General features: G+C 45.8%; 1 protein-coding gene across 3 annotated transcripts in view; it reads right to left on the bottom strand.

Annotated features, from left to right (window-relative positions):
- Positions 1-10,416: 10,416 nt before the first annotated feature.
- The window catches only part of galnt13 (UDP-N-acetyl-alpha-D-galactosamine:polypeptide N-acetylgalactosaminyltransferase 13), a 42,132-nt gene continuing 39,699 nt past the window's right edge, over positions 10,417-12,849 (bottom strand). For 2 of the 3 annotated variants that reach the window (XM_067254612.1, XM_067254594.1), the window contains one exon: positions 12,174-12,285. Coding sequence is in view for 1 of the 3 variants with exons in the window: in XM_067254603.1 (XP_067110704.1) it covers positions 12,145-12,285 (141 nt within the window). In the remaining 2 variants the exon portion in view is untranslated. Of the gene's footprint in view, positions 12,286-12,849 lie in introns of all 3 variants that reach the window. The other variant, XM_067254603.1, reaches the window with a different exon arrangement.

Raw genomic sequence — 12,849 nt, 5'->3', positions numbered from 1 at the left:
AATCATGCGCTCACTATTGCCTAGTGGCAGCTTAGGCAATACTACAAAGGCATACAGTTTGGAGAAAGGGGGGGGGGGGGGTGGTAGGAGATTAGGGTACATTTGATAGAACTAACTAGTATGCCAAGAAAACACGGATACTTTACATTATGCGATAGTAAATATGAATATCCCTAACCGCTCAGCCATCTGACCCCCGGCCATGAGTGCAGTAGGTTTCCTCACAGAGAAAGTTAGTAATGATAGTGTTGTGCTTGCAGCCAGCCTGTTGGGAGACAGAACACGGCCGGGCCAACCAGAGCACAGCTGTGGTCCAGGAAGTCAACCCAGGTGCCATTGATTGACTCTGATCTTCATTACTCTGGGCCACCTGGAGAACGAGACAACCAGCACCGCCTCCACCACATCTGCTCCACCACATCTGCCCCACCCCTTCCACCACATCTGCTCCACCACATCTGATCCACCCCCTCCACCACATCTGCTCCACCACATCTGCTCCACCCCCTCCACATCTGCTCCACTTCATCTGCTCCACCCCTGCTCCATTTCCTTTCTTCTCCCTCTTCTTTAGCAGCAGTGGGGCCATGTATCCTGATCCTGGCAGAGGAAGGGCTCCTGTTGTTAAGTCACATGCTGACGCTCCACACTAAACACAGGGTTGGAGAGTAACGGATTACAAGTAATCGGATTACTGTAATCTGATTACAAAATAATTGTAACTGTAATCCGTTACTTTACTGGCAAAAAAGAAAATCGGATTACAGATACTTTTGAAAAATATTAAGGATTACTTTGCGATACTTTTACATTTGGAAGTAGTCGATTTTCTTTTGAAAATTGTATCCTTTTAATTGCAAAATTGGGAATTTTCTACGTGGCGTTTCACATCTGCTTAACAGACACTACTAGCTGGTTAAAACTTTGATCATGGCGGCCTAACAACAACGCAATCGCAAACATGTCGCACCAACACTGCATTTTTCTCCTGGCGTTTCAACGATCAATTTGTGTTCAAAGAAGAAAAAGGCAAAAACAACAATTCAATGCAAGCTATGTTTGCCTAGGGTGAAGCTGCTCTCTGCGTCAAAAGATTCAACTTCAAACTTGAAGCATTTGTAGGTAAGGCTAATGATAATTGGCAGCAGGTAGCTATACATATGTGTACTGGTTACCTAAAATTTGCCGTCCTCCACAATTAGAAACACAAGTTAAATAGGGTTAGCTAGGTGGCTAGTCAGCTCCTTATTAAACCGATTATTTGGATAACTAATTAACTTGATACATTGGCAAGTACGAAAAATATAAATTGTGGTGAAAGGTATGCTGTATCCTGGCAGAGACTACGTTAGCTGTTCGGCTATCCAATTTAGATTCATTATTTGCTTGCCACGTTTCAGTCCTAGTGTAACGTTACACAACACACTAGCTATAGCCACACATTATCTATCTAGTATGATCACTGCTCTTTTGCTTTCATCATAAATTGACCTGATCTCCTCTCTCTGTCCCCCCCCACACACATCCCTTGTGGTGTGGGGGGTTTGAGTTGTCAGCACCTGCCTGGTCGTCGGTCGGCCAACGCTGGACCTGGTCGCGAGTCTCCCGGTCCAGTCCTACATCTATAAAGTTGAACAATGGATTTTGGTGTTTCAAAACCCATCGACACTGTATGACTATGTTTAGCCTGTGTTCTGCTCCTCTCTCTCACCAACCGTCTCTGGAGGAGGGGATCCCTCTCTGAATTGCTCCTCCCAAGGTTTCTTCAATTTTTTCTCCTGTTGAGAGTTTTTCTGCGAGTTTTTCCTTGTCTTCCTTGAGGGTTTAGGTTGGTTGAGGGGCAGTTCTATGGGCGTATGTGAAGCCCTCTGTGACATGCTTGCATGTAAAAATGGCTATACAAATAAATTTGATTTGATTTGCTAAATGACTAAAAATATCCGACGCCATCACCCAGGTGTGCCAATCACTGGAACGAGGCAAAAAATAAATAATCAACTTCTCCCTACAGTGCTTAATCAGCCATTAGATACACATACAAATAGGGCCAAAAAAAATACTGACGCAATCGGAATTTAAATGTCATCTTCAATGCGCCGTATTCACTCGTAGAGGAACCTGGTTTGTTTTGCTTTTCCCTCCATTTTACCGAACTCGTACCGAACCGTGATGTCTGAATCGCGGTATGAACCGAACCGTGACTTCAGTGTACCGTTCCACCCCTAGTAGTAAGTGGATGGTGATCCATAAACAAGGTAAAGTGGCGTCCGTAAAGCTAAGTATGAAACCTTCTGACCCCAAAAATGATACCTAGTGCTTCACGTTCTAACTTTGCATAGTTCTGCTCCGCCTTGCTCCACCGGTCTCTCCTGACCATCAGGCATCACATGGGAGAGTACAGCTTCTACGCAGTAGGGTGAAGCATCACAAGCCAAACGAACTGGGAGTCTTTGATCATAATGAGGGAGCACAGTCAGAGTCAACAGTTGAGCTTTGGCCTCCTGGAAAGAGTTCTCGCACTCCGGAGACCAGTTCCATTTAACGTCCTTATGCAGCATTGCATTTAATGGATGAAGGATTGTAGCCAGGTTCGGAACAAATCTTGCATAGAAATTTACCAGTCCCAGAAAAGATCGAAGTTGGCTAACATTAACTGGAGCTGGAGCCTCAGTGATAGCACGTCGCTTGTCTGGGGACTTGTGGAGCCCAGCTGCGTCAATCACATGTCCCACATACTCCAGAGAACTCTTCAAAAACTCACTTTTCTCTGGTTTCACGCAAAGGCCAGCCTTCTCCAGCCAACTCAGTACCGCCTCAAGGTTTGCCAGGTGATGAGCATCATCTTTTCCTGTGACCTGGATATCGTCCAGGAAGCAATGCACGTATGGTAGCCCCTGAAGTACTTGCTCCATCACTCTTTGGAATATGGATGGTGCCGATGTTATTCCAAATGGTAGTCTATTATATGAAAACATTCCCTTATGAGTAGTTATTGTGAGGTATTTGCGGGATTTCACATCTACTGGCACTTGTACGAAAGCGCGTGAGAGATCTAACTTGCTGAATCGCTGCCCTCCAGTCAGTGAAGCAAATAAGTCCTCAATCCATAGTAACGGATAATGTTCCGCACAAAGTGCTGGGTTTACGGTTATCTTGAAGTCCCCGCAAATTCTCATGTTGCCGCCCTTCTTGAATACTGGCACGATGGGGGTTGCCCATTCACTGAACCGAACAAGAGAAACAATCCCTTGCTTCACCAGGCGGTCTAACTCTTCTTCCACCTTAGGTCTGATTGCAAATGGCACAACACGTGCTTGGAAGAATTTTGGCTGATGTCCTGGTTTCAGATTTAATGTCGCTTCATATCCGTTGAATGTTCCTAAGTCATCACTGAAAACTTTTGTATATTTGTTTAGGATACAGTCCAAGGTCTCTTCATTTGTCTGGTATACTGTTGTCACTATTTTGATTTCATGCCAGTTAAGTCGAATTCTTCTGAGCCATTCTCACCCAAAAAGTGGTTCTGCATCACCTTTTACTACATACAGTGGTAGTCGAGCTCTTTGTTTGTTAAACTTCACGCACACCTTGATGACATCCTCTGGAGAAATGATTTCACCCGTGTGTCTTAAGTACAATACTTGTGTAGCGCAGTCTAATATGGCTCAGGAGGCTGCATAACAGTCCGTATGTCGGTGCCCCCATGACACTGAGAAACACTGCTACTGTTTTTTCATCCTTGATGTCATTCGCCTCCACATAAATGCTTAAATCGTTCGACATACAGTACCGGTACAGTACCGGTCAAAAGTTTTGACCGGTACTGTATGTCGACCATTGTTCCCTCGCTTCGTCGAATGCTTCGACATGTCCAATGATAGCCGCCATGCTAGCCTGTACACTTGATCACCAACTAAAAACTAACCTAAACACAGCGTCAGATTCCAGGGAATAGGCTGCACAGAAGAGCTGTGAACACTGATTCACACATAATGCCAGCTGAAAGGAATGCCCACCCACTCACTTTAACTGCCCTAATGCACATGCACACACACACTCCAATGTGTGTCCAACTGCAAATATTTTTTGCTTCTCCTCCGCCAGACATCCTCTGGCAGCAGTCTCAGAGGAGTAAAGGTCTCCTGGTTGAAACATGTTGTCAGTGTGAGGTGAAGTGCTCCACAATCAATAAACACAAAAAATACAGTGTACTGTTAAATATTAAATGGTTTTGAATTGATTGATGACCATAATAGCACTTGTGTAAGTGGTGGACATGTTCCAGTGTTCGGCCTAGGATCCAGTGTTAACCTGAGCAGAGCTGAACCCCCGACAGCCACCTACACTAGCTTGCCCTCGTTGCCTTGTTATGACAAGGCAAGAGGGCAAGCTACCCATCTCTCCCCACCCCCCTCATGTCAAGCAATCTGTTAAACTATTCTGAGTAACACCCTGCAGAGATGTTCTGTAAATGTCTCATTCTAGATCTTTTGATCCGACTGATGTGACAAATTTAGGGGTTAGCCTCTTTGTGCTGGAGTCCAGGGGAGGAGAGATGAATGGGGAAGAGGAATGAGGAGGGAGGAGGAGGGATGAGGAAGGAGGGGGGATGAGGGGGGAGGAAAGATGAAAAGTCAGTTAAAACTCTACGCTTAGAATCGGACCCAACTGGTCTCATCACGTAAGGCATCTAGTCTCCAGCTTTTGCCTGCTGGAGGATGTCTCAGCTCCATTCCAGCGAGCGAGCTTATTGCAGAAATGAACACCTTCTAAAAACAGCGCAGAGGTCGCTGGCTGAACGGAGACGTTTCCGTGTGAATGGTTGCATAACGACTCACACTGTGACAAGCCTTTATGTCAGAGCACTTTTAATGTTCTCCCCGTGCAGGATTCTGAAGCCATACAGTACCTCAGTTCTCTCACAGGGGGGATGCGGGAAGGGAAAGTGGGGGGGAGGGAAGGTGGGGGGGGGGAGGTGGGGGGGAGAAGGAAATATTTCAGTATCAGCTACCAGGCTTTCATGAGCGCCAGGTAAAGGCAACACATAAGCTCCTGCAGTCCTCTGTGGTTTTATAATGAGTTTGGGGTGACACAGGTCATCTCATATGTACTGGGCCTCATTAACAGGGCACCTCACAGAGATGACTGAGCAGCCATGACGCTGTTGCCATGACGCTGTTGCCATGACGCTGTTGCCATGACGCTGTTGCAATGACGCTGTTGGTTTCATCTGGACAACGATCAGTCTGGACACTGAACTGGATACCTTTTAATTGCTGTATTCTCAAGTAAGTATTCCTGTCTGAACTGAAGCCTATGTGACAGTCCCTATGTCCCTATGCAGAAATCTGTTTATAAAAGCTTCATTAGGGACATTGTGTCAACTTCCAAGCTCTTTTAATAGATTTACATTTATGCATTTAGCAGACGCTTTTATCCAAAACTACTTCCAAAAGAGAGTTTTATAAAAGTGCATAGGTCACTGATCATAACAACGAGATAGCCTCAAACATTGCGGGTAGCCAAAACATGAAGCATACATTGTGAAAACTAAATAAGTCCCAAAGGGAACAACCATAAGAGCATGTAGTTGAAAAAGTTACAATTAAACAATTTAACAACATGAACCTCAAAAGTGCAAGGGTGTACTTGTGAAAAAATAATAATAATAATTACACAGCAAGTACAATAGTTTTAAGTCAGTTACGACTAACCAACAAGAGCAACAAGACTCTCAATAAGAGTCATTGTGATCCTGAAACATCAGGTCCAGCCAATCATTCCTAAGATTTACTTTAACTGCACATCAGAAAATCTGAAACAAAGCTTATCAATTAGACAAAAGTCATGGCATGTGGTGCAGACAGTTTCCTTATTCATGGCATGACCTGTAAGGTCTGTGACAAGGGCCCCCATGGAAAAGCCCATCGGAACAATCCCTTTAATTGCCTCAGAACAATCCCTTTAATTGCCTCAGAACAATCCCTTTAATTGCCTCAGCCCACAGACCCTTTCACACGATTCATTAGTAATGTTCCTATTTATAGGCCTGTGGATAAAGGAAAAAGGGCGAGAGGTTCAGCTCTCGTCTCTGCACACATTGAGTGGCAGTGGAACATTGTGCACTAAATGAGAAGATATACATATTATCTCCAGATTCTAGGAGAAGTCTCCAGATTTTACTAGAAGAGAGGGCTCAATGATGCCGGTTGCCGTCAGAACACAAAGCCCTCTGGGAGGATCACTTTTTGGATGTTTTGTATTTTCTTCTTGAATAAAGTACTGCTCAAAAGCCTTTTGCATCCATTACCTTTTCCCTATAAATGTTGTTTAAGTTGTTTACTATAGTTATTTTTAGTGGAATCTTTTTATTTATTTATTTCAAGCCTTTTGCTTTCCTTTAAGAAAACGATTGTGCTGAACACTTTTCCTCACTGACCAATACAAAGCAAGGACATGTCACACTGGAGATTTTTAGATGTTTTGATTTGAGTACCATCTCCTGTCAGAGGCTGCTGAAAGATAATTTGATGTTGTTGTGTAACCCATTTAATAAAAATAGCTCGACCAGGACGTGATAGGGAGACCAGGGATTGATTCATTAACCTAATCAGAGATACAGAGATACGTTTATCCTGCACTCTGTTTGAGTTTGGATGGCACTTGAGGTCATTCCCCAGGAGGAACAGCCAATCACTTCAGGAGATCTTCTCTAATTTCCCATCATGCCCTGTAATCTGTGTGATCAGCACTCCTGCACGGGCATGCAGCAGCTGTGATCAGGGTGGACGGGCTGATGAATCTCCCTGCTGTTTCTGCACACATGGAAAGGGGATACTGCTTTAGAAAACTGTTCATCACCACTTTAACATCTTCTATTGCGAAATCAAATTTTCATTCACCATTTGGAAATTCTACAATATTGATTTCCGAGAGCAGAGAAGATTCATGCGGCAACCCTCTCCTCTGTAAACAGGGAGCTTTAACTCGATCTGGAAAATGGCCAAAGCACACTGAAGCCCGAACCAGCCTTCCTCCATCCTTCTGGCATGTAACTGAGTCAGTGTGGTGGAGAGGGCTGGTTCCACACTGCCTCACATCTGGGTCAGAGGCGAGGGCCCAGCATGCACAGATGAGACCGTCTCTGTCCCGTGGTAATCAGAAGGCCAATAGGACTGCAGTAGAAGTCTGTCTTCTCTGTCGCTGACCTGGTTGACGCGCTACACTCAACAACAGGTCAGCCACCCGGAGATTTATAGAATCTCTGGTGGCAACGAAAGACCTCTCCGGGAGTGCAGAGTTTCTGACAGAACATGAGGCTCCAGACAGCATGATTCAGCTGTGTAAGAGGATGTTTGGAACCCAGAGTGTTCCTTGGTTCTGTGTGTATGTTATATGAGTCCTTACAGACCTGAAATAGACTGTATGTTCAGCTGCATCATGGCTGTTCATGAAAATACATGTTGACTGCCATTCTGCTAGTGTCAGAATTATAGAAGAAAAAACAACTACGTATGTATATATTAGTATAAATATAAATATATATATACTGTATGTAGCACAGTATCATACAGAACTTAATGTGTTGTTGTCAGAAGTGTGGATGCTGCTGCCTTGATCGCAGGCTTAACAAGTTTTGCTGTTTGACTGCGTGGTGCTGTGTTAGTGGTCTAAAATAGGAGCGTCTTGAGACTGAGATTTTTGTCAGCCTGCCCTTAGTGATTGATGATTGATTACCACACAATTACCGCTGAAAGCAGCAGGTTCCCCTAATCACTGCTTTGGTCTCTAAAAGAGGATTAGCAGGTAGAAGATGCCTGCCTCTAAATAAGTCAATAAGGAATTACACAAAGTCTGAAAGATGCACATGTGTGGCTCTACTGTTCTAGCAGACACTGCAAGAGAGACATTCTAGTGCTGTATGTTTGAGAGGAGATGTGTGGCTCTACTGTACTAGCAGACACTGCAAGAGAGAAGATGTGTGGCGTCTGTCCCATGACTGCAGATGTGATGCCCATTGTGTCCTCCAACCCTGTCCAATTAAAGCTGCTTTTCATCCCGGGCGCTGGATCTCCAGGTCCCCACTACAATTAATGGGCAAGGGTCACCTGGTCGCCTCCTTCTCCCCACCTCTCCCTCCTTTTCTCTCTCTCTCCCTCTATCTTGCACTCAATTCCCTCTGTCTCCCTACCCATCTTTCTCCCCCTCCGCTTTACCTTTCTCTTTCCTCCTGATGTCTGACTTTAGGAATCAAGAGAGGGGGAGTCAGACCCACACAATCACAACATTTACATTTAGTCATTTAGCAGCTCTTATCCAGATCAACATGCCAGAAGAAGAAACCCTGAGAAGAAGCACAGGACATGTGACCATGATCGCGTCCATGATCTCGTCCATGATCGCGTCCATGATCTCGAGATCGTGGACGAGATCGTGGACGCGATCGTGGACGAGATCGTGGACGCGATCGTGGACGAGATCGCGGACGAGATCTTGGACGCGATCGTGGACGAGATCGTGGACGAGATCATGGACGAGATCATGGACGCGATCGTGGACCATGATCTCGTCCTGCTGTCACAGGATGGTGACTATCCAGTAAACTCACCATGGGTGAGTTTACATTTAGTCATTTAGTCATTTAGCAGCTCTTATCCAGATCAACATGCCAGAAGAAGAAACCCTGAGAAGAAGCACAGGACATGTGACCATGATCTCGTCCATGATCGCGTCCATGATCTCGTCCATGATCTCGTCCACGATCTCGTCCACGATCGCGTCCACGATCTCGTCCACGATCTCGTCCACGATCTCGTCCACGATCTTGTCCATGATCGCGTCCATGATCGCGTCCATGATCTCGTCCTGCTGTCACAGGATGGTGTCTATCCAGTAAACTCACCATGGGTGATGAGCACAGCATGGGCACCAGATAGGGCATTAGAATGACAAATGGCCCACATGTCTCTGTTTAATATGGTTTAATACATTACAACAGCAAATAGCACATAGAAAACAAATTGTTCAGCGAGGCGTGTAGTGAGGGACGTAGCGAGGGACATAGCGAGGGATGTAGCGAGGCCTGTAGCGAGGGATGTAGCGAGGCCTATAGCAAGGCCTGTAGCGAGGGATGTAGCGAGGCCTGTAGCAAGGGATGTACGAAGGCCTGTAGCGAGGGATGTAGCGAGGCCTGTAGCGAGGGATGTAGCGAGGCCTGTAGCGAGGGATGTAGGGAGGCCTATAGCGAGGCCTGTAGCGAGGGATGTAGCGAGGCCTGTAGCGAGGGATGTAGCGAGGCCTGTAGCGAGGGATGTAGGGTGGCCTGTAGCGAGGCCTATAGTGAGGGATGTAGCGAGGCCTGTAGCGAGGGATGTAGCGAGGCCTGTAGCGAGGGATGTAGGGAGGCCTGTAGCGAGGCCTATAGTGAGGGATGTAGCGAGGCCTGTAGCGAGGAATGTAGCGAGGCCTGTAGCGAGGGATGTAGCGAGGCCTGTAGCGAGGGATGTAGGGAGGCCTATAGCGAGGCCTATAGCGAGGGATGTAGCGAGGCCTGTAGCGAGGGATGTAGCGAGGCCTGTAGCGAGGGATGTAGGGAGGGATGTAGCGAGGCCTGTAGCGAGGGATGTAGGGAGGCCTGTAGCGAGGCCTGTATTGAGGCCTGTAAGCAAGGTACGTAGCAAGGCCTGTAGTGAGGCCTGTAAGCGAGGGATCTAGCGAGGGATGTAGCGAGGCCGGTAGCGAGGGACATTGTAAGGGACGTAGTGAGAGATGTAGTGAGGCGTGCAGAGCAGAAAGGGTTAAATCCCTCCAGTCTCCATGGTGAGGAGTAGCATTCATGTCTGGGAGACACACAGAGACACCTCAGATAAGGCCTCCATTAAGCCCATTATTTTAGAACCATTTCACCACTAATGGACTCCCAGGACTGGTCCCTGTTGGCCTATCTTATCCACATCCAGTGGATCCAGTCCGGAAGTTCTGGCAGTGCCTCCCCTCGCTGTGAGCCCCTCCCCTCCCCAACACCGCTGCCATGTGGCACTCCTGAAGGCTGGTGTCGTCAAACTAAGCCCCATGGGGAGACGTTAATTGCCACAGAGTGGTTGCCTTGGAGAGGTTTACAAATATTTATTAAAAGTCATCTCCCTCCCTCACCTTGTCTTCCTATTAAGTGTGAAAGAGACTGCAGGTAACGTAAAGGGAGATCATTATAACAGTTTGGATCAAGGCTCTTCTTCCATTTGTCATCATGATGCGCTTATTGCCAGGTTTTCCACAAACTTACTGCCTGGTTTTCCACATGCTTGCAGCATCAGCAGTTTGCTTGTTTGTGTGTTTGGTGTGGAGGGACAGGCAGCAGAGTTAAAAGCCTTTTCAGTTGTAGATGTGGGGAGGACACAGAACACGTGAGATCAGGAGGAAGGTTTATCAAACACACAATTTATTATCAGGTTCATCAGCACGTCCCAGTCTGAAATCAGACGCATTTAGATTTCATCTAAATCCTTACCATTGACATTACTTGTCTGCCTTTTGTTTTACAAAAATGTACAAACAGGTAACTTCACTTTACAACCAACACATACGGTAGAAGTACTAACTACATTCCTAGTACCATGCACTTAAAGTGAACCAGTTTTGGAAGATAAAACTGTAAATATTTTGTACATGATATGAGACAGATGGTTGTATTTCAGTTGGTTGGTGTAAGTTTGACAATCATAAAGCAGCATTGACAGTGTTCATGTGATCCATCATGTGATCCATCATGTGATCCATGTTCTCACTGTAACAGGTCTCAGGTCAGCACACAGGAGGGTTGATGTTTTAGATGAAGATCGAGACACTTTGTACTTTCATACAGTATTTCCAATATAACACTACAGTGCACCAACATTCATCACCCTCTAACATCCTCGCTTCAAAGACAGAGTTCAAGTTTTACAGCATCTTAGAAAAATAACTGTTTCTGTATTTACAGGAACAATAATGATTAAACACACACTGCCAGCCTGGTTCCAGTCTTCTTTACTGGACCCAACCCTAACCCTAGCTAACAGTGACTGACAGGAACGGTAATTGTTGTGGATGGAGGAAGACTAGGAATCGCTATTCTTTTTCCTTTGGGGCTAAAATAAGATGATTTTGACTGACAGATGACATTATACTATGTGAAGTGGTTTAATGTTCATGTTTTGTTATATTATGTTAGAATACCAAATATGAATTTTACCTTTTTAGTATGTTTTCATTTATCTACAGATGCCAACGTTTTTATTTTATTACAATAAAAATAATCTTTAGACCAATGAATGGAAATAAATCAACATTCAAACATAGTGGCACACACAAATAATTAGGCCTATAAATCATTTAACTAGATTGTTACTGTAAAAAACACCTTCATATGGATGGTATAAGCATGAGCTTCATATCATTGTGATATGATGTGCTTGATACACTGTACCTTAGTATCTCTCATAATGATGCCTCGAAGAAGTCTGAGATACTAAATCAAACGAGAGTTTTGGAGCGGAAAGCATGAACAGTAGCATCTTTCTCCTTAACTTATCCAAGGATCCCCAGTAGACGTGATACTCTCAAAGCAAACTGTACCAATCATAGTCTGAGAAGATGCATCTCTCCACCCATTCCTGCAACAGAGAGATGAGGGGTGATTGTCTCTGGTGTCACAGCATCTCCGTGTCACCACGGACATCTGGTGTCCAGGCCATTGTCTTACACAGGCATTAATATGAACGCTTTTGATTTTAACATCATCCTCATCCAAAGTCCTGGACGTGGTCCTGGACGCGGTCCTGGACGCGGCCCTGGATGCGGTCCTGGACGCGGCCCTGATACTGGAGGTCCTTGTGATGTGCTCTCGTCTGATATGAAGCTGGGACGTGCAGCACAGTGTTTCAGGGAGGGTCATGGAGCATCTCCTGGCAGAGTGGGACAACACCTTATGTACAAAGTATCAGGTAGATTAGAGCTTTGGACAGCATAGTGTGAGGAGCTTTCCTACACCTCCCCGCAGAAACTCCCCCACCCAGCCCTGCAGCCGAGCACAAGTCTGGACTGTTGGGGGTGGAGGGGATGGGGGTGGAGGGGGTGAAGGGGGGTTGAGGTGCAGGGGCGGAGCCTTCAGATGTTCAGGGTCATGTTGCGGAGCAGCCACTGCTGGGAGCGAGAGCTGGAGCAGTCCCTCAGGGTGGGAATCTGCTTGTCCTCCTCCGAAGGCATGTCCAGACACTGGTTACTGTTCACGTGCAGCAAGGTCAACCGCTGTGAGACACACACACAGAGAGACCACACACACACACACACACACACAGAGACCACACACACACATACATTTGTGAGCTTATAGCCATGAGGTAAGCTAGGTCATGGCTTCTGCTCTAGTTGTCAGAGATGGTGGAAGTGTGGTTCAGAAGACATCTCCCACCACCAGCCCCCTCTGGTGATGACTGTCCTGTTACATCTCCCACCAGCAGCCCCTCTGGTGATGACTGTCCTGTTACTCCCAGGATATGTTGCACAGTTCCAGCAGAATCACACCGCCCATCTGAGGGGAAATGTGAAGCTAATTGTGTTTAATCTCGGCTCATTAGTCAAATGGACTTCTAATTCTGACAGGTTTAAGAAACTAAATTATTTTGTCTGTAACGAAGGTTGGCGCTTTTTTAACTAAGGACAAATTGAAGTAAGGAATTTTGCTGATGACAGTCATGGCACTAATAACTGACATTTTTATGAAGCAGTTAAGGCTAATGGTTGTGCAACAATAGCTGATGTGTTGATATTCAAGTCCAAAGAGGAGACAGCACACAGGAGAGAACAGTGAGA

Source organism: Osmerus mordax, chromosome 2 (assembly GCF_038355195.1).
Source record: "Osmerus mordax isolate fOsmMor3 chromosome 2, fOsmMor3.pri, whole genome shotgun sequence".
NCBI lineage: Eukaryota > Metazoa > Chordata > Actinopteri > Osmeriformes > Osmeridae > Osmerus > Osmerus mordax.
Note: the sequence above shows the minus strand (reverse complement) of the source record. Positions and strands in the feature narration are given on the sequence as shown.